Source organism: Bombus pascuorum, chromosome 1 (assembly GCF_905332965.1).
Source record: "Bombus pascuorum chromosome 1, iyBomPasc1.1, whole genome shotgun sequence".
Taxonomy (NCBI): domain Eukaryota; kingdom Metazoa; phylum Arthropoda; class Insecta; order Hymenoptera; family Apidae; genus Bombus; species Bombus pascuorum.
Window position 1 is genome coordinate 15,711,631 of NC_083488.1, and position 18,888 is coordinate 15,730,518.

Sequence of the window (18,888 nt, forward strand, 5' to 3'; positions counted from 1 at the left end):
TATGCTGTCACTCTTATCTTAAAATATAATCAATATATTAAGAAAATACCTTGTATGTTCAGAAATTTTGATTTCAGTTGAAATAATGTGTATGGATACTTAGAAAAACGGAAATGGCACTCTGATTCACGGTGAAATGAAATTAATTTCTTCCGTTTTCATAAACCACAAAAGAAAAAAAGGTAGTAGTGTAGTGTTGGTTCTGAATGCATTCTCATCTTATGCAACAAATTTAATTTGTTAAATTTGGCAGAGAGAAGGCTGTATTGTGAAAGGAATATTAGGTTGTGAAGATCTCATTAAAATAAAAGTTGATGCTTTAGATAAGTATGTGTCTTCCAGTTGTGCTCTTTTTTTGTTGGTCCTCTTCTGTTGCCAGTTTAGATTCAATCATCCAAAAGGATAGTGTGTCAGTTAATGAAACAACTAGAAAGTAGTGTTTTAACAATGTGTGTACATATTCAGATAATTTTACATTTTGTCACGAATCCGCATATGGCTATAATTCGTTCACAAAAGTAGTTTAAGCACAATATGGTTCACAAATCAACGTCATAATTAAATTTACATTATTAATTGTAGTTATAATGATTATATATTAAAACAACAAACAGAAACTTGTCAATTTTTTTTATTCGGTTAATAAAAATTACTTATTTAATCATTAAACCGTTTGCGATCTAAGGCGGATTTCTCATTGTACATTAGAAGAAACAAAATAAAGTGATAGAATAACTTGTTTATAAGTATGTTTTCTGCGAGCACGGTGATGGACCGACGAATGTGTTATCGTTAATCCCCTACGATTACGAATTACATACTTATGAAACTCAAGACTAGCATTAATCAATGGCCTGCCCTTCAAGCACGGGATTTTTTACTTTTCAGCTTAAACCAACCCGCACTTTTATTCGGATCGCGTGGAACCGATGTGGACCTGCTTAATTCTGGTTTTGAGTTAGCGCTCCGTGATTTGGTGGCCAACGATTCCGTGGAAACAGTTCTATCCACCTTCTGCTTGTCTTTCGATTTCAACGTGCTACGATTAATCGTGCCTGCAGTAATAAATATTGTGCATTAATTCGTTACTCCGATACATGATTCTTAACATATGAAATGTGGATAAAAGAATAGTCTTCCAGAAATAAAATATTTTCCTTTTTTCATTTATTTACAAAACCTCATAAAAGTTTATTTTTACTTTAACATAATTATTTTAGATTCAAATTCACATTTGTTAAAATTGTTACATCAAAAATTCAAAATATTTCTGTGAATTTTCTATCCACATTTTATATTTTGTAGATATTCTTTATGTAATTTTTACCGGTTTTCGAGAGATTATCTTTGCTTCGTCGTATATCTTTTCCACGACGACTTAGCGTTTCACGACTTCTCTGCCTACGTCTCATAGTCGCTAACGGCTTTGGATGCAGTTGTTGATCGTAATTTATTTCGAAAGGTTCTCTATAATGTCTAGGCTTCCAAGGTGCAAGAACACTGACACTTCTCGATACTGTTCTCGTGTGTGATTGAAGTGGTCGATTTAATTCCTCCCTGCTCGCTGCTCTTCGTCTCTCATTCGGACCAGGTATTTCGCCCACTAAACAAAAATATAAGTCGTGTTTTAGATATCGAAATACAAGATATAATTTATCGATTACGATAGTTTTTATAGTAAGGCAAATGGAATCATTTTTATAATGTTAGCAAGTATGTAAGAATTCATAAAAAATAAAAATAAATTTCAAGTAATTATTTTACATGTGAAAATATGGCAATGAATATTACTTCATTAAAACCAAATTTAATACAAAAAAATAAAATAACAAAAAAAAAAAAAGGGAAGAATTGTCAGACTTCACATTATTATCATTTTCTCAAGAAGAATAATTTAAGAACTTTTTAACGGTACAAAATAAATTTGGACATTTCCTTATTGAAGTTTTAAAACTGTTTAACATTGAATACGTATTATATATTTAATTGTTATAACACATTTGACAATTGTTAATAATTACCTGTAGCAGCATGAAGATATACAACAGATCTCTGTGATCTTTGAGAGTTCTGACTTTGTTGACTGCTATCTCCTGTTGTACTCTCACCGGAAGACAATGCGCTTTCAGCGAGCCTTGGTGGTTTCCGGGGTGGAGACAAAATACCCAAATTGTGGCGACTGGAATTCGTAACATCACGCCCTGAACAGGCATGGTCGTCTCGCTTGTTTCTATAAAACGCAAACAATTATATGTGCAATAAAAATTAATTTATTATTTTGTACATTTTTTATGCACATTTTATTACTTCGAATACTTATAGGTATTTGTCTTTTTGAAAAATTTGAAAAAAGTTTATATAAAATACAAAAAAAAAAATTAATAAATATATGTAATGGAGAACGGAGGTATCCGAGATTTCTTTGAAATATGTCTCCCCTGATAATTTGCCATTTAGCAAAGCATTATCGTAATTGCTCAAATGGATGCAGCCCACCTGCGATCTCTATTGGAAGAAACAGACTCCTGATCAGTGTCTCCAAAGAAACGCAAATTTTTTTGTACAGAGACACGTTCGGGTGCGGATGAAGCTTCCTCGTCCTCAGTTCCGGTGGTTAAGATTTCGCTTTCCGGTATCCTAGGCTTCTTATCCACTGTCTGAAACAATCAAATTAATGCAAGCATCAGTAACGTGGTCGCAGGATTATTCCGCTGAAACAGACAACAAGAAAGAAACAAGAAACGCGGAAGTCAAATAGAACTCGACATACGATGATCAAGTTTCTTGCCATAATTTTGTAACTATGGACAATAAAAAAAAATGGTTCAAATAAATATTATTCGAGTGGATAAACTCTATACCAATAATAAAAAATTAATACAATTTTTCATTCAAACAAATCCAGAAGGCGTCCCTTTTTCCCTTCAAAAGTCGCCTCAAACAAGTGGGCAGTCAAATTGGTTAAAAAGTTAGTCTCGCCTGTACCATTTAATCAGAGCAAAAATGAAATCAATATCTTTATTAGTTTCTGAGAAAACAATTTGTAACACTGTATTTTTGTTACCTCGAATAACAAGAAAAACAAACACTGCCTTATTTAATTAAAAAAGGAAAAAACACGGATTTATTCCATTGATTCAAGATGATATATGAAGTTCTTCGCGATAACTAAAGAAATTCATGCCAAGCCGAAGTTGGCGAACGAAGAAGAGCAAAAAAGAATGAGTGCAAAGAATAGAATAATTCGATATGCTTTACGTTATACGAAATATAATAAAGCCTAGTAGAAAGATATATTCTTTACACGAACGAGAAAAATAGTGGCGTCTCGCTTGTTTTCAATGTTTTCATCCGTGGCACCCTCATGAGTCATGATCTCTGGTTCCCTGGTCCATCGACTCATCCTCTATAGATTATCGTCTACGGTAAGATTCACGCGCACGCAATCATCTCGAACGGCAATAGCCGCAGAGAGACGGCCAGGCGCGGCCTATCGAAGCGGTCAGAGAGAATCGAAATCGGTGCCTGACAGAGATTATTCCGCGGACGATGGTTAAAGCTAGGCAGCCCTCTGATCGGCACTTAATCTCACGATTAAATTAAACCACAGAGCGCAGAGTTAGTTAAGCATTTAATCAAACAGGTAATTGGAGGTTGTACCGGCCTAATGGCTCCGCTCCGTAGCGACCTTTACCGACTGATGAATGCACCAACTTGCTCAGTCGGCTCGCCGCGAACTCGATAACCGGACACACGATCCATCCGCTCGTTATCAGATGCAACTTGTAAAAATCATATACTCTTAGCTTCTGAGTCTCTCAACGTAAAAAACAGCCCGACTTCTTGTCGATTCGATAGGAGTTTGTATCCCTGTCATTGAAGGGGGGGGGGGGGATGTGTGATGTTGAAGAAAAAATTGGCGGTGGGATATTTGATATCTGGAAATCTCGAAACCGGAAACTTTTGTTCTGTTTTTGTGATTCGAAACTCTTGAAACCTACGTAAATAACAATTTGTATAAATAATTTACGAGAATATTGTGACTCTATGGTTTTATTTTTATTTAACTGATAATAAACCAATTGAGTTTCTAATCATTTAGCGTTTGAAAGAATTGAAGAAGCTAATTTCTTTTAATCGGAGTTTTTCGGAAAGAATATTTTTTTATTAGTTAGTTTGACGAATTAGAATTACAAGATACTGATAAATTAAGAACAAATATTTTACAGGTTCATACGTAACATTATCGATAATAAACAGCTTGATATCTTCAAAGTAACACAAGCATGGAAGAGATACCTCTTAAGGATAAAGATATCATCAGCTGATTAAGAGCTCTTTAATTTTCGATGCAAACGTGTCGCGTCACTGTGGAGGTGTTCATCGTGATATTATGCATACAACATAGCTGGGAACCTCGGAATCCCATTCTCTATTATAATGTCGCCCACTTATTACCAATTTTGGAAAGGGTCTCGTGGAATACGTTCGCGGAATTTGATTACTTTGGAGAACCGTTTCGGATGAATGATGTCATAAACCGGAATACTTTATGCCGTGTCTCCTTGATCATTTGTATCTTTTCCAAGTCGAAACGTTCATAAATCGTTGGGCAGATTTATAACATGTCTCATTACTTTTTATGAACTTCTTTAGGGATATTGATTTAATTGTTAGAATATGATGTGATCTCATAAGAACTGAAACTTACTTTAATGTTCGACTTGTTCTTCCTTGACAGAGACTTGAACCAGCCCTTTCTTTCAGCTTCTTGTCCCTGATTCTCTCTGGTAAGGGTGTTGCTTGACTCGCAAAAGGAATCCTCTTCTCTGGTGAGTGTACCCGTAGATCTTGACAGCCTTGTCGGTCTGGGCGGGCTGGGACTGCCGCTGGGAGTGGATAAGCGTCTTCGTTGGCTGTACTCTTCCTGCAAAGAAATATCGAAAATATACTTTCATGCACCAGCCTCCAGGAATTCGTACATTTTTCAGAGTATATAGAGGATTACTATACTGTCAAGTGCATAATATGATTTATATTAAAATCGTTGTACAGCTGATCATTCTAATCTATATAGATACATTACTTCCTCGTATAGAGTTTATTAACGTTTGAAAATATAAACGAAATACAACTTGTTCGTTGAAGAATGTAAAATAAACTGAAAGTAGGACTTTTTCTAACAATATTCATAATCATTCGGCGATTGAAGCGAGAAATGAACGAGGGAATGAATTTCCTCTTTCGAGTATACATATATATGCGAAGCATAAGATCTTTGATGCAACAGTAGCAACTGTGTTGAAAAGAACACAGCAAATGGAACCCATGACGAAGATAATTCGATCGGAGGTGATTCACGTGGGTGATATAACTTAATTCGACGATTGGTAGCTGGAAATCCCAATTTTTCTTCCCCTTCAATTTATCGATCCACTTTGTTTAAAGAATTTAAACTTAAATGAAGTTAACTCAAGATAACGAACACTATACTTGCATAGCAGGTAAAGAAGGATAGTATCATGAAGTTTAAACAATTCTTTTTTAATGGTTCCATTATTTCGATTTTCATTTTGTCTAATAAATTTGACTTTTAAATCTGGATAAAGAATAACGGGTTGGTACCATCAAATGTTAATTATTGGATTAGCAAAAAATTCAAATTTAAGAAAGGATTATTCCTTTAACCAAATCCTTAATCCTTAATCCTTAGCAGAATACTGTGAATGTGATATACATGTCGTATTTTGTTATTTTGAAGTTAATAATATTGGTATTAGATTGAATTGTAACTTATTTGTTATTTTAATGCATGTTGCATATTATTATTTATTTCCTGTCCTTAATATTTTGATATTTTAACGAAAATATTTTCTAAATTATAAAGAAGGTAGGAAATGTAACATTTCAATTGCAATGTGGATTCGAAAAAATTCAATAATGTAAACTGAGTAAAAAGAAATTACAAATATAACGTTACGCTAACACATTAACCTCAATAACAAATAAATGAAAATAGTAGTTTCATAAGAAGTAAAGAAAAAAAAGAAATTTGATAATCGAGTACCGATCATCGAGTTTCAGCGTTTCATTCCGTTAGTTGAGATCTGGTTCGTATGCATATAACTCGAAGAAACGCGGGTAGACGCGTGTCCGTTTCATTCTCGGCGACGTCTACGTCGTCATTATTATTATCATGTTTTGCATCACCACCATCATCAACGCTGCCACCTCCGTCATTTACCCTCGCTCTCTCGCATGCATAACACACCGGCCACGGACAGCTTCGGGCGTTTTATCGCAACTCTGCCTGTTTATTCATCGATACTCTGCGAAAGAGCCACTATGGTAAGCATGTATAAGAGCGTCTAGCCAAGCTATATCTATTGTTCCTGTTCCAAGGAAATGTTGCTCCTCGCATAGGAACATAATTTTCACCGAAGAAAAATATGTTGCGATTCTCCAGCTGATATCCTTAGCTTAGACTAATCATATTCAACCGCCTTTAAAATTGCATAATCTGGTTCGTTTACGCAAGCTTGATGCTCTATTACTTTTACTATGATCTTAATATTGTATATAGTACGATAAATCTTTTAAGACTTTTAAGACGAAGAATTAACTGTTATTCCACGAAGTACTAGTTATCATACCGAAATATCAATTATTTTTATAATATGTAATTGTACCACCATTTAAATTTCTTATTTGTTACAGGACAGAAACCTTAGTTTCCTTAAATGTGCATATATCAGTTTATTGATTGAGAAATTTCATCCTTAGACAGTATTGTCTTAACTACGTAGTTAAATTTAAGAGACGATTGCTACATGAACCAAAATTCGTTTTGCGAGGATATTAAATATTCGTCAATATATATTCAAAAATGAAACTCTTCTTTTTTTAAGTTTTCTTTAAATGTGGATTTCACAGTATCTGAGGAGCGATGTCTCCATTATCTGTACTAAACATATTTCTAGATTAGATATTTTTTTGGTTTCTTATATTTGCATTTATATTGTAGTGAATGTAGTAGATACAAGAAAACTTCCAAAAGCACGTTAAGAAATAAAAATGGTTTGTTATACGTGAATAAATATGAAAGAACAAAACATGCACTAGGCACGTTCCTAGATCCTCGGTCATCTAGTAACTATGTCTGTACTGGTTATATATTTGAGGCAGAAGGGGGCGCCGTACGCTGTGTTCGCGGCGCGTACGGCGCGAAGGACCGCAAGCTACGATCAACCAGCAGTGCATGCGTTACCAGCGCAGCGGACCTTTCGATACGCAATATAATAACATATCGCGCGTACGCGGCCGCGGCTCGTACCCACCGCATAAACTCTTAAATGACTCGCAATGAATAGCCCATATCGCGGAATCATCTGCATAGTACAAGTACGGCGCACTTCCCTCGTACTCTCCATATATACGAGCAACAATATTCCGTGTGCTTCCCATAACGAGTCGTGCTATGGATCAACCGATGCGACGCGACGGTTCGACCGACCGACGACGAGTCTCGGGGACGGTTACGGCGACGGCCACGACTATGAGAGAAGAAGAAGAGGAGGAAAAAGGAGAAAGAAGAAAAGAGCAAGGGTTCTGTACCCTACGGACATTGTGACCCACGCACCGTCCTGCTAACTCTTATAGCACCGCACGCTGCTCTTCCTCCTCTCCCGTTTTTCTTCCCGCTCCGTTCATTCTTCTTTGCTTTCGTCTGCTTATCGACCTTCCTCTCTCCAGCTTCATCGCAGAACGCGTTATACTCGGCTACTCCCTCGCAGGGACTGGCGTGGGCCGTCAAAGATTGACCTAGGTCTGGGTTCTGCGCCTGTGCAAAGCGCGTCATCCACCTCGCGGCCCTGTGCACGCGCGTGCTGCTTACTTGCACGCACCAACGCTTCCCAACCTGTCCTACATCCCTCTAGTGCGCACGCGCTCGAGCCTCTTGTTCGTATATAAGGTTGTTTCGCGCATATACGTAGGTATGCGTGTATATGGTGACACAATCCCGCATGCATATGCATCGACGTAAGGCTGTTCTATTCTGTTTCCAATCATATGCCTGTGTCCTTCATGCGTGTAGGTGCGTATTTAAACGTGTGTTACAATAGCGTTGTAAAGGCGAGTGGACGAACGAGGCCTGTTTATTCTCGACGCATAACTCTGCAACATTAAACCGACTGCCGTGGGTCAGCGTAGATTACGCATAAATCCAAAGGAGAAGCTATTTACGACGTCAACCGACACCCATTTTAACCCTATGGATTTTTCCATTTCTTTATTCGACCGACTTGTTTTTGGACGGATAAAAAAATCTGTTAAGGTAGGGTAATTTTCTCTTACGAAAAACAAAAAAAGCGGTGACATTTGATAACGTGTGAATTCTATTGAATTCGATCGGTTCCCATGTAACCTACATTTGTGCATTCCCGAAAAACCTATAGCCAAAAAATTGGTTACATGGTTATATTCTGTAGAATCCATTTAATGTCGCAAAGTTTTAGTAGTTTATAGTGTTACAAATTTCTAATAATTTAATTTCTTTTTAATTGCATAATAACTGTACAAACATCATAAGTCATCAGCTTACATGGTGTTTATGCGATCAATCGTGTTTCATATACTTTGATCTGATGTAAAATTGACACGAACATCCACTAAATTCTCATCAACGACAATATGCAACACAAATGGAATTTAAAATCATCGCATAAATTCTCTTAATTGTTTCCTTGACAGTATGTCAAATGGCGGGAAACATGTAAGAACAATCAACTCCATCTATGTAACGAGAGCATAGTCTCCTTTGTTTCGTTTTTCTGCCCTCTATCAAGATGCGTAGTCCCGGTATAAATCGACTGGGTTCGAGAGCCGCAAAAAGCATCCGTCTTAAATAGAATGTACGCAGGTTGAAATCGAGGTGACCGCGCGTCGGATCTCATATTCTTGACGTTTCCTTTTTGGAATCGACGGATGATGTGCCACGGGATTATAGCGTGCGTGTAAAACCGAGAGTCGAGAGTGACCGGTGAAGAAGAGTTTAGGGGAATTGAACGCGAGCAAGGGAAGTGCGAAAAGGGAGGCGACGTTGGAGCGAGAAACAAGAAAAGAAGAAACGAAATACGACGAAGGGGAACATTGAGGAGCGGGGAGGAAAATAGGGCGCGCACCGTATAATGTTGGCGCGAGAAAAAGTATAATGAGAGGGAATCTCGCCGCTGTAAGTACAAAGGAATATTATAGTAAGATCTGTAACGTGCAAAGCCGCAAAATAAACGAAGTACGCGTAATGGGGTATCGGCTCTGTCGTCTCCCCTGTGGCGCACCTTTAGCTGCCACGCACGCGTGTTACACTCCGTGTGTAAGGGATACAGAGGGAGCCAGTCAGACCTGCGCAAACAGACCAATAAGAGCAATGCGCGGTAGCAAGGGAAATGAACGAGAAAAGCGAAAGAACAAGCAGAGAAAAGCCGCGAGACACGATACAAGAAACGTCGATCTTGGATACTTCGTCGGTAGAGAATAGGATATGGCTGTTGTACATTTAGCGTTTTCTAAACTTGCTGCTTTAAACTACGATTCTTCCTTGGCACGGTTATTAGTTTAAACTATGTATGTATTGTTACTCTAATTGAACAAATAGCAATTTATGTTATTGATGATTTGGCTTCGTTTAACTATATATAACTTAACTATTGATATATTGGCTTCGTATATTTCCATATACTTTCGAATATGGAAGAGGAAGTATAGCTTGATATAAGTCGCAGAATGGATTGAATGAAATTGATATTTCAGATTCTGTTCATTTAGTTCATTTCGAAAGATCACTTAGGAAACCAGCGAACTCGTATAAAGTCAACACAGTATATTTTTACGAATATGAATTTTAATTTTCGTGCAATCAACGCACAAGCATGATGTGCATCTGTGTCCCAATTTCACAGGTCGGCTGTTTGAAACGCATTAATCGTGACTCAGGAATAAAAACAAAAAGAGGAGCGGAAAAAAAACAGACGGGTCGATCCCTCGAAGCATGATGCGCGCTTGTAAGGTTCTTGTTCTTACGAACAGCGCAAGGTCGTCCGCTTCAGCGTTGCGGAGCAGCGTCATGGTGGCAACGCCAGCGCGAGGTTTCTAGGAGGTTGGAGGAGAAGAACGAGCTTTGCGCGCCAGTAGAAAACCGGATGCACACTTTTGCGCCCGTGTTGCACGGACGAGCGACCACCACTGCTGCCATTAATAACCGAAGGACCACGCCGCTAGACGGCAGGATAGTGGTGGTACGGTTTACTTTCTTTGGAATAACAATTCTTAGAGAGTGTATCCTCCCGTTGATACACTTGCCCGCCTGTCAATGGGGGCGCTACATACCATGGGAAAGTCTTAAGTTCTTCGAGATCATTTCAAGACTATTCGAGCGAATCGGCCGGAACCGCCCACGGATGGGTTGGCACCCTGCCCTGCCCGTGCATGTTCTCATCTACACGTTTCGCATACATGTACGCGTTGCGATCATACCTCCCTTTGCGCGCTCGCACGCGCATTGACGCTTATAATTGATGAAATGACACTGGCCTAGCCTAGGAAGCGAACGGTCAATGCTATCGAACCTTGGCGGCTCGCCTAGAGAATTGATGTTTGCTTCTTCTGTTATTTTGTTAGAATATAAAAAGAAAAAGAAGTAGTTGAAACTTTCATGAGAATCAAACGGCAATGACATGGGTTTGATTTAAGGAAACGGGTATGTATCATCGGATATTATACCATGTATAAGTTAGCCATTTTATGCAAAAAAGTTAAGTTCGTTGTTTGCCACAATGTTTTATACAATATTTTTTATTTCATGTCTTTGGTGGTGCATCATCAAAATAGCACATGACGCGTTATCAGGTAAAGTGATATTGGCCATGTCGAGTACAGATTGTCGACTCATTTGGATACCCGTTGCAAATGTATAGCGGACTCTTTTATGCACGCCGCGTCTTCACACCCATTACGAACGCGAATATCACCTTCTATTGTAGGAGGATGAGCTGTCGAAGCTCTACCACTTTTTTTCTTCACGATGGTAAAGAGATAATATCGAGTACATTTTCTACCGTGTCATGATAAATAAACGTTGGCTTTTGCCTTTCGGGTTGGCAGTGTTGTTGCGGTAAGAATGTTGTTAGTTATTTCATTAAATACTAGTCCGATTAATTTTAATATGCTACGACTACAAAGAATTGAATAGATTCCTTCATAGATTATTTGAAATAGTAAAACGACTATATCAGTCATTTTAATTATGTCTAGCCTAAAGTATTCTTACCACCTTGAACGTAAACACTTGAAAGTAATCTTATTTTTAATATATATACTGTTTTTTAACTTGCAAAACAAGTTCTTACAGGCGTATCGTGTCGCGGATTTAATATTATATGTGCAATGCACAATGCACGAGCAAACAGCGTGCACAAACGGTACAATTGTTAAGACATCGAGCCAAGTTCCTTCGTCACTCTGCGTCGTTAAAGCGATGCCTGATCGAGTCCTCTGCTGGCTCAAGAAAACGATCCATTGTGAACCGTCATGCCGCATGATTCCAGCAATGACAAGCTGTATCCTAATCTACAGTTGATATATTGTAGTCCTGTAAAGTTGAGAAAAGTCTCTTGGAATACTCCATGACATATACGAGCCAAATACTTATTAATCCTCAATATGTTTATTAACTTATTGACTTAACATCATTGGCTATCATTAGGTTATAAGTGGACCTACAACAGCTTACATTAAGTTACCTGACAAGTAAACAACGAGAAGAAGGATGAAAAGGAATTTAAAAGGATATTTCAGGGTTGAGAGTAGTAAAGTGGTCTCAAGTTGCTTGAATTCAGGTAACTTGACTAATTTAAACGAGACTTTACACACAAATCAGATAGGTAGATAATACAGCGGCAATTAGTCAGGAAAAAGCTCACATCTGGTGAGTATCTGGTCTCATTCGTGCCAATATTACGTTGCTAGCAGGTAGGGTGCCATTTACACACGAGCCAGGTCAGCGATACATATTGGCCAGTCAGTTCGGATCCACCGCTTAGATGCTCTCTATGGGTAGTTACCTGGGGAAAGATGTATCTCCCGGTACCAGGCTAGTACAAATCGACTGGTCTCGACACACGGATTTTAAGCCGAACTCGAACGGAAAGAAGAAGAAGGAGATATAGATAAATAGATAGGGAGAGAAGAATATAAAACGGGGAAAGGGGGATCATGTAAAGAGGACAAGGAGAAGAATAGGCGAAGAAAGAGAGAAAGGGAGGAAACACGGCGCGCAATGCGGCAGGTAGAATCGTATCGGCAAATTGCAATCGACGACCGCCTTGTCGGCAACTCCCCGTGGCAACAGGAAAGCGCTGCCGAGAAAGAGGGAAAACGAAACTGAAAAGGGAGCACGACGAGGACAGAGAGGTTATCTACTATCCTACAAGTGATACGAATATCCGGCATTGTTTAGGTCTTCGGGGCTAAAGAGTTATCGGTCGTTGATCGTTCCAGGAATCACAGCCTGGTATTCTCATTGATACCTCTTCCTTCTTCTTCTTCTTCTTCCTCTTCTTCTGCTTTTCATACGCGTGGGTTGAACCAATCTGGTTGAGGCTGTTGGATGAAGTTAGGTCAGTTTGTACACGTTACCGGAGACGCGAGCATCTCGTTCGAACCATAAACTCGTAACGGGTTTCCACCAAAATAGCAACGAACTATTATTTCTAGCTTACAAGCACATGATGCGAAGACAACGGTGCTTTCAATCTTTTTTTGATCGTGAACGCGGGATATAGTATCCCGTGAATCGAGATCAGTAGAATTTATAGCGATGGTGAACGATTTCCTGTACGGTGGAATTTTCTGCGTCCTACTTCGCGTTTTGTGTACGAATTATGTCACATATGTGACATATTTATTATACCAGTTTGACATAACATCCGATTTTTCTACATGTTAGTTTTCAAGACCTAAATAAGTGGATATAGATGACATGATATTCAGTATTTGTCATTTGATGGACGCGGTATTCAAGTATTTGCAAAGAAGTGAACTGTAGATAATGTTCACTAAACAAAAATGTAATTCATAACACGATTGTCACCTGAAAAACTAAAAGCTTGATATTCATTATTAAGCTTGAAAGCTTAAAATCTAATAATTCTAACAGTATCGATCATTATGAATGACTATCATGAATCGCGAAACAGCTAGACAAATCCGTTAAAGTAAGCAAGCAGATGTTTTCGCACGGGGTAAGCCACGAGGCGTGCGAAGATTTATTAATAGTACAACTATTTCGAGAATCTCGGGATCTCACGGTTGAACCTTTTAACCTTTTATCTATCTCGCCCGACCTCAAACTGTTATTTGCGAGCGCTTTAAACTCTCTGCCAGTTTAGAAGTTGATGTTGTCTAGCGCTAGAGTTTCTTACTTTGCCGTGCTTCGTTGTTATTGTTACTGTCGCATGTACATCGGCTGTTAGGTGTATAAATAGGCGGCAGTTCGTATTACTGACTGTGAGAAATCATAACTGGGGAATGGACGAGAGGAAGAAGGCAGCAACGCGTAAAGCCGCGCTCCGCGATACGTCGTGTCTCGTTCGACCTCTGAAAAAGACGTCAGGAGACGTCTGCCCCCGGGAGGCACGCACTAGCTCCATTGCGTTTTCTTCCTTTCGCTTTTAATCTGCATTCATTTCGATCTTACCTACTAGAAGGTAATCTAATTTTAATCTCTTCCCTTTTGCGCTTCTCGGATTTTCCCCACAGCTTTGCTTTCTTCGATCTTTCATTTACATTTGACCCTGTATCGGGACATTAATTAATTCTGTTTTTCATGGTCGAGTTAAATTGTTTTACGTTCATTGCGTATGTGCAACATTTTACCTTTATAAGTTATTAATTAATTAGATAATTAATGAAGCTATTCTTTCAAGGAGAGCAGTTTTAGAATGCAATACGCTGTAAATCAATCCTATGTTTCCAAAATTGTCTTTTTATTTGATTTTCGAGCTAGACATGTTTGTCTTTATACTCTTTCACGTCTGTAAAATATTGAGAAATAGTCATAAATCGAACTATTTAACATTATAATATTCATAAGATGGATTATTTAACTTTACGCTTTCATATTAAATATTAAACAAATAAATAAATATAAAAATAAAGATACTAATGATTGTCAGTCAATGAAACTACATAGGAATACGTAGTATACATCCGTATTTCAAAGTACTAGATTTTAAAGAAATATACCACCTTCTATGGTTTCTAAAGTTACTAGAAAAGTCATCTAAGGGAAAAATACGTGGAAGGTTCCACTTTAAAACAACTATATTGGCGGTTTACTGTTTATTCAAGAGGTCGTACCGATCGAGTGGAAACGTCCATGTCCCTGACACGGAGCAGCAGTAACCCTAGTCGAGGATCTAGATGCGATCGTTACAATGTCGGCTGAGACAGAGTGGCGTGAGTCGCGGTCGCTTGTCGGAATAGATGTTACCGTCAGCCACTACGAGACACCTCAGCGATCACGCAGAACGAAATCGTTTATTTACTGAATGGTAGATTCGCTTATTCATTGCTGCGATTTTTTAAATAATTCAAACATTAGGAGTAAAATTCCGATCGAAGTAGCAATGGGATAACTGTAAAGGTTCGAGGGATATTCTTCTGAGTGGCATTGGTTGATAAGAATGAGAGGCATAGAAGTCATCAAATCCACGAAAATGGACTTATATATTACCCTCGTGTGATCTTTATATTGTAGGAATCTGTATCTTCCGAGTGCGTGAAGTACCGAAGTTGAGATTTCATATTTGAGATCCACCATCTCTCCCCACGATACTGCTATATGCTAATTATTATCTTGGTCGATGGTCATTCGAAGTACAGACGCTTCCAGAGGCATGAAAGCCGTTTTCGAAACAACAAACTGTTTCATAGAATTTCATATAAAGATGATGGCTGTCATATGTCTTTCTAGGGGATATACAAGAGCGATCTCGTCGGCAAATGAAAGATAGCTCGCGAGACGATAGCAATCCGCGTCAAGAATAGCTCTCAGCGTGAAAAGGGCTTCCAATTGCTTCCTGGTTGCTCGATAACAGCCTCCACCCTGCCTGAGGACGATAATCCTGGATTAACAACAGGACGTCGAGTATCGATTGTTTATCGTGTGAAAGCCGCTCGTGAACGATCGTCCATTACGTTCGCCATGTTGCACGCTGTCCCGCTTCTGCGAAGGGATGGTCTCTCGAATAACCTTTCTCGGTATCTGCCCTCAGTAATCTCTTCGCAATGAAGTTTCTCTCTCTCTCTCTCTGCCTCTCACTCAGTCTCCCTTTTGATCCGGAAATTCACAGAATATCGCTCGTAAACGCGATGCATTGCGAGAAAATAGTAATAAAGTCGTCCGTGCTGCGACCTCTTCCGGGGAAGTTTGAAAATTGTAGGGGGCGCAACTGTGTTAGAGGAACCAGTGAAAGGAGGACTCGCAAGCATTATGGGAAGACATCTCATTCAGATTTACTTGATCCTGTGAGGGAAAGTTTTTTATAAAAGGGGAAAATAAGTCCCTCCTGATAAAAGATTCAACTTTTTTTTGTTAAATTATTTGATATTGTTTTCTGTTGGATTGTAATAACTTCCCAATCAACTAAGCATATTACTAAATTCAACGAAACAAATTTCCTTGTCACGTATTATTCCCAGAGTTTTAACCCGTTAACTGCTATAAAAACTTAAGTTTAAGAACCTCACAGAACTTTGGTTTAAGAACCTCAAACTTCCTTTCCTGAAATTGATTCAAAAACATGAAAGAATCCTAATGCAGTTTGAGTTACGTCGAGGACGAAAAAATAATGATACAGTGAAAATCGAAGAAGCGTAGACACAAGAACAGGTCAGAAGAAGAAGAACAAGAAGACGGTTTCAGAGTAAGGAAGAAGTGCAGCAGGGAAGAAAGAGGAAGAGAGATATCCAACCGTTCGGCAGACCACAATAAATAGCCATGGTATCGTGTTGCGAGTAATTGAACGGGGCTTCATCCATGGTGCATTAAGTATTGAAAACGTACTGGATCCGGTGAGACAGCGGAGAAGAGGAGGCCACCAGAGAATGGTCAAGCTGTAAGTATTGGTGGAAGAAGGATGGATGATTCATGTCTGTCCGTTGTTGTCCAAGAGTGTTGTGTGTACGGTAACAGAGCATAGGAAGAGGAATCCGATGAGGAACCTCTGTTGCTGCTGGCGCATAATGGCGCTGTGATCCTAGGCCCCGTATGCTACGTGAGGGCAATACTGTATTGTTATTTGTTGGGTTAGGTACTGGTTGCTCCCAGATCAAGTACCAGCGTGCTTGAGATACAGTCCGTCCTGGTGTATCGGAATAATATCTTGCTCGCTTATTGTTGCCGCTCGTTGCAGATAGATCATTCTATTATCGAGATAGCAGTGCACGCGAGTTGGCTTGCAAGGGACAGCGACTTTGCGATGCTGCATTGTGTGCACTGTACACCTCGTGATCGTCTATGTGGGATTTACATGTCAAGGTACTTATAAGGTACATCTAAATATATCGTTGTGAAAAAATTTTGTAGTTTGCACATGTATTTTAGTTTGTGCATAATTTGCGTTTAAGGACTTAAGTGTTTTAATGTCATACTAAACATATTTTTATCTAAGCAATGTAAATTAAAGGGAGATATCATAATGATACTAAATATATTCATGTAAACAGAGATAAGTCTCCATTGATATTTTAAATGCTCAATAAAAAGCATTAATATTAACTGTTGTTTTCATCAATATTTACCAACTGTATACAGTTCCCCGAGATAAGATTAGAAACAAAAATTAGATTAATGTTTCATTCGGAATTAAAGAATCTTTGATGTTTTTAAGTTACGTGTGTTAATACAACGTTACTTATGGGATAATAATCCGATACTTATGACTTATGACACTTAGTACGACATTCATTCCCACTTGACAAAATAAGAAGTACATTTGGTATTGTAACAACCATGCAAGTAGTTCCAAACTTTTGACCACTACTATAAACACTCACGTCCTTCTATACTATAAAAACGCATCTCCTTCGAAGGAGCTCTCTTCCATCTCATTCCTTCTTCGAACCTCACGCATGTTTCTTTAATTGACTTTCCGCGTATGCGTGGCTAGCTTCCGTGGATGAGATGTTGTTGGTCGATTGAAATGCTTACAGGCCGCTGAACTCGAGCAAATCGAGCACTTGACTTAGAGCACAGGGACTGATTCTCTTGGAACAGGGGCTGACTCTCTCTATAGCTGTCGTTCGATCGAGAAAGTGGTTTCACCACAGCCACAGCCACAGCCATAGTTATTGGAACACGCACAGCTAGTGGGATCGTTCGTATTGGCTTATTTTAAACGGCAGATTTTTTTACACTGTCGCGAAATCAACGATGGTAGCAGGATTCTAGAATTGGCATCGGCTCTGATGGATACGAATCGTTAAGATGATATCTCCGTGGCGTAGCTTCATTCATACTGCCTGGGTGATTCGGAGTGTCGTTCGAGTATGTTCATTTGGCTCTCCTCGAATTGCCGATACATCATAGTCCCCACAGCCATTTCGCGATCCGAGATAGCGTCACGTGTTCGTGACAACTGGAAAAAGATAAAAGTGCCATGAAACGGATGCGACATTTTTCTAAGCTTGCACTGCTCGTCGTTCTACGAGATTGTATCGGGATATTTTTCATTCTGGTGAATCGTCGTTCATCGCTCAGCAACGATTCCTCTGATCATCCCTTTTGATGGAGGATTTGTGTTCAGTGTCGTGAATATAAAGTTACTTTGATAAGTATTATCAATTGTTGTCATTTAGTAATTTTGCGAGCAATAGAGAATATATTATTCTATCTAATATATTTGTTTTACCATTTTTAATTTAAACCAGTGTCATGTATATTAGGATACTGTAGGTTGTATAAGTAAAACCATAGGCTAATTAAATCATACAACTGAGGAGCTCATAATAAAAAAGGTACTTGCCGAATTCTAAGAACGAATTCTAGATAATAATGCATTCTATTAGTCAGAGATGAGACTCGCAGCACAGTGGACTCGGTATTATAAACAATCGTTTATATATGAACATACTATTAAATGAATATTAAACGAGTTCTACAGAAATAGCCTTTATCGAGGTTTCTTCATTACCATCTGCCAACATCATAATTTCATTAAATACAGTTCTTCTATGATACATGTAATTACAAATATACTTATAGCAATTGCAATATAATGAATATTTTGTTAAAAAAGGTTGAAATGTATTGAACAAAAATTAAAGATGCTAGTTGTATTTTTTGCGAGCTATGGAAGACGCGAGATATGGAAGAAAATTTCTTTTGTAAAAAAAAAATATGTGATTTTGAGTCAACTAGCATGATGTGTATAAATCACAAATTAACACGTGCATCGCGTACCGACTTATATGAAATTTCAGCAATTCACATACCTATCGACTAGAGAATCAATTATGAAAAAACATACATAGCTCGACTGAACCTTATAATGTATCTGATATAACGACGCAAGCGTAGCCGAAACCTGCATTTTCTTATACTTGTACTTATTCAAACATAGATCCAAATTTCATAGTTATCTCCATATCTTTCCAGTTCCTTCTTCAAACATTCCTTGCGAGTCGAAAAGTACAGAGAGAAGAACAGAATCATGCGATTGAGAAAAGAAATTCCAAATAGCGCAAATAGTAAAGTTTCAATTCTACTGCAATCATAATCACTAGCAGAAGAACATGGCAAATCGTTTTCCCAGCTAATGGGACATTTCG

At 38.5% G+C, this 18,888-nt stretch overlaps 1 protein-coding gene across 3 annotated transcripts in view; it reads right to left on the reverse strand.

Annotated features, from left to right (window-relative positions):
• Positions 1–434: 434 nt before the first annotated feature.
• Positions 435–18,888, reverse strand: part of LOC132906072 (uncharacterized) — a 169,364-nt gene continuing 150,910 nt past the window's right edge. For 2 of the 3 annotated variants that reach the window (XM_060957938.1, XM_060957947.1), the window contains exons 4-8: positions 4,712–4,927; positions 2,497–2,657; positions 2,022–2,230; positions 1,328–1,603; positions 435–1,055 (exon numbers count right to left, since the gene is read on the reverse strand). In XM_060957938.1, coding sequence (XP_060813921.1) covers positions 862–1,055; positions 1,328–1,603; positions 2,022–2,230; positions 2,497–2,657; positions 4,712–4,927 — 1,056 coding nt within the window. In that variant the 3' untranslated portion in view covers positions 435–861. Of the gene's footprint in view, positions 1,056–1,327; positions 1,604–2,021; positions 2,231–2,496; positions 2,658–4,711; positions 4,928–17,115; positions 17,697–18,888 lie in introns of those variants that run through there. The other variant, XR_009657939.1, reaches the window with a different exon arrangement.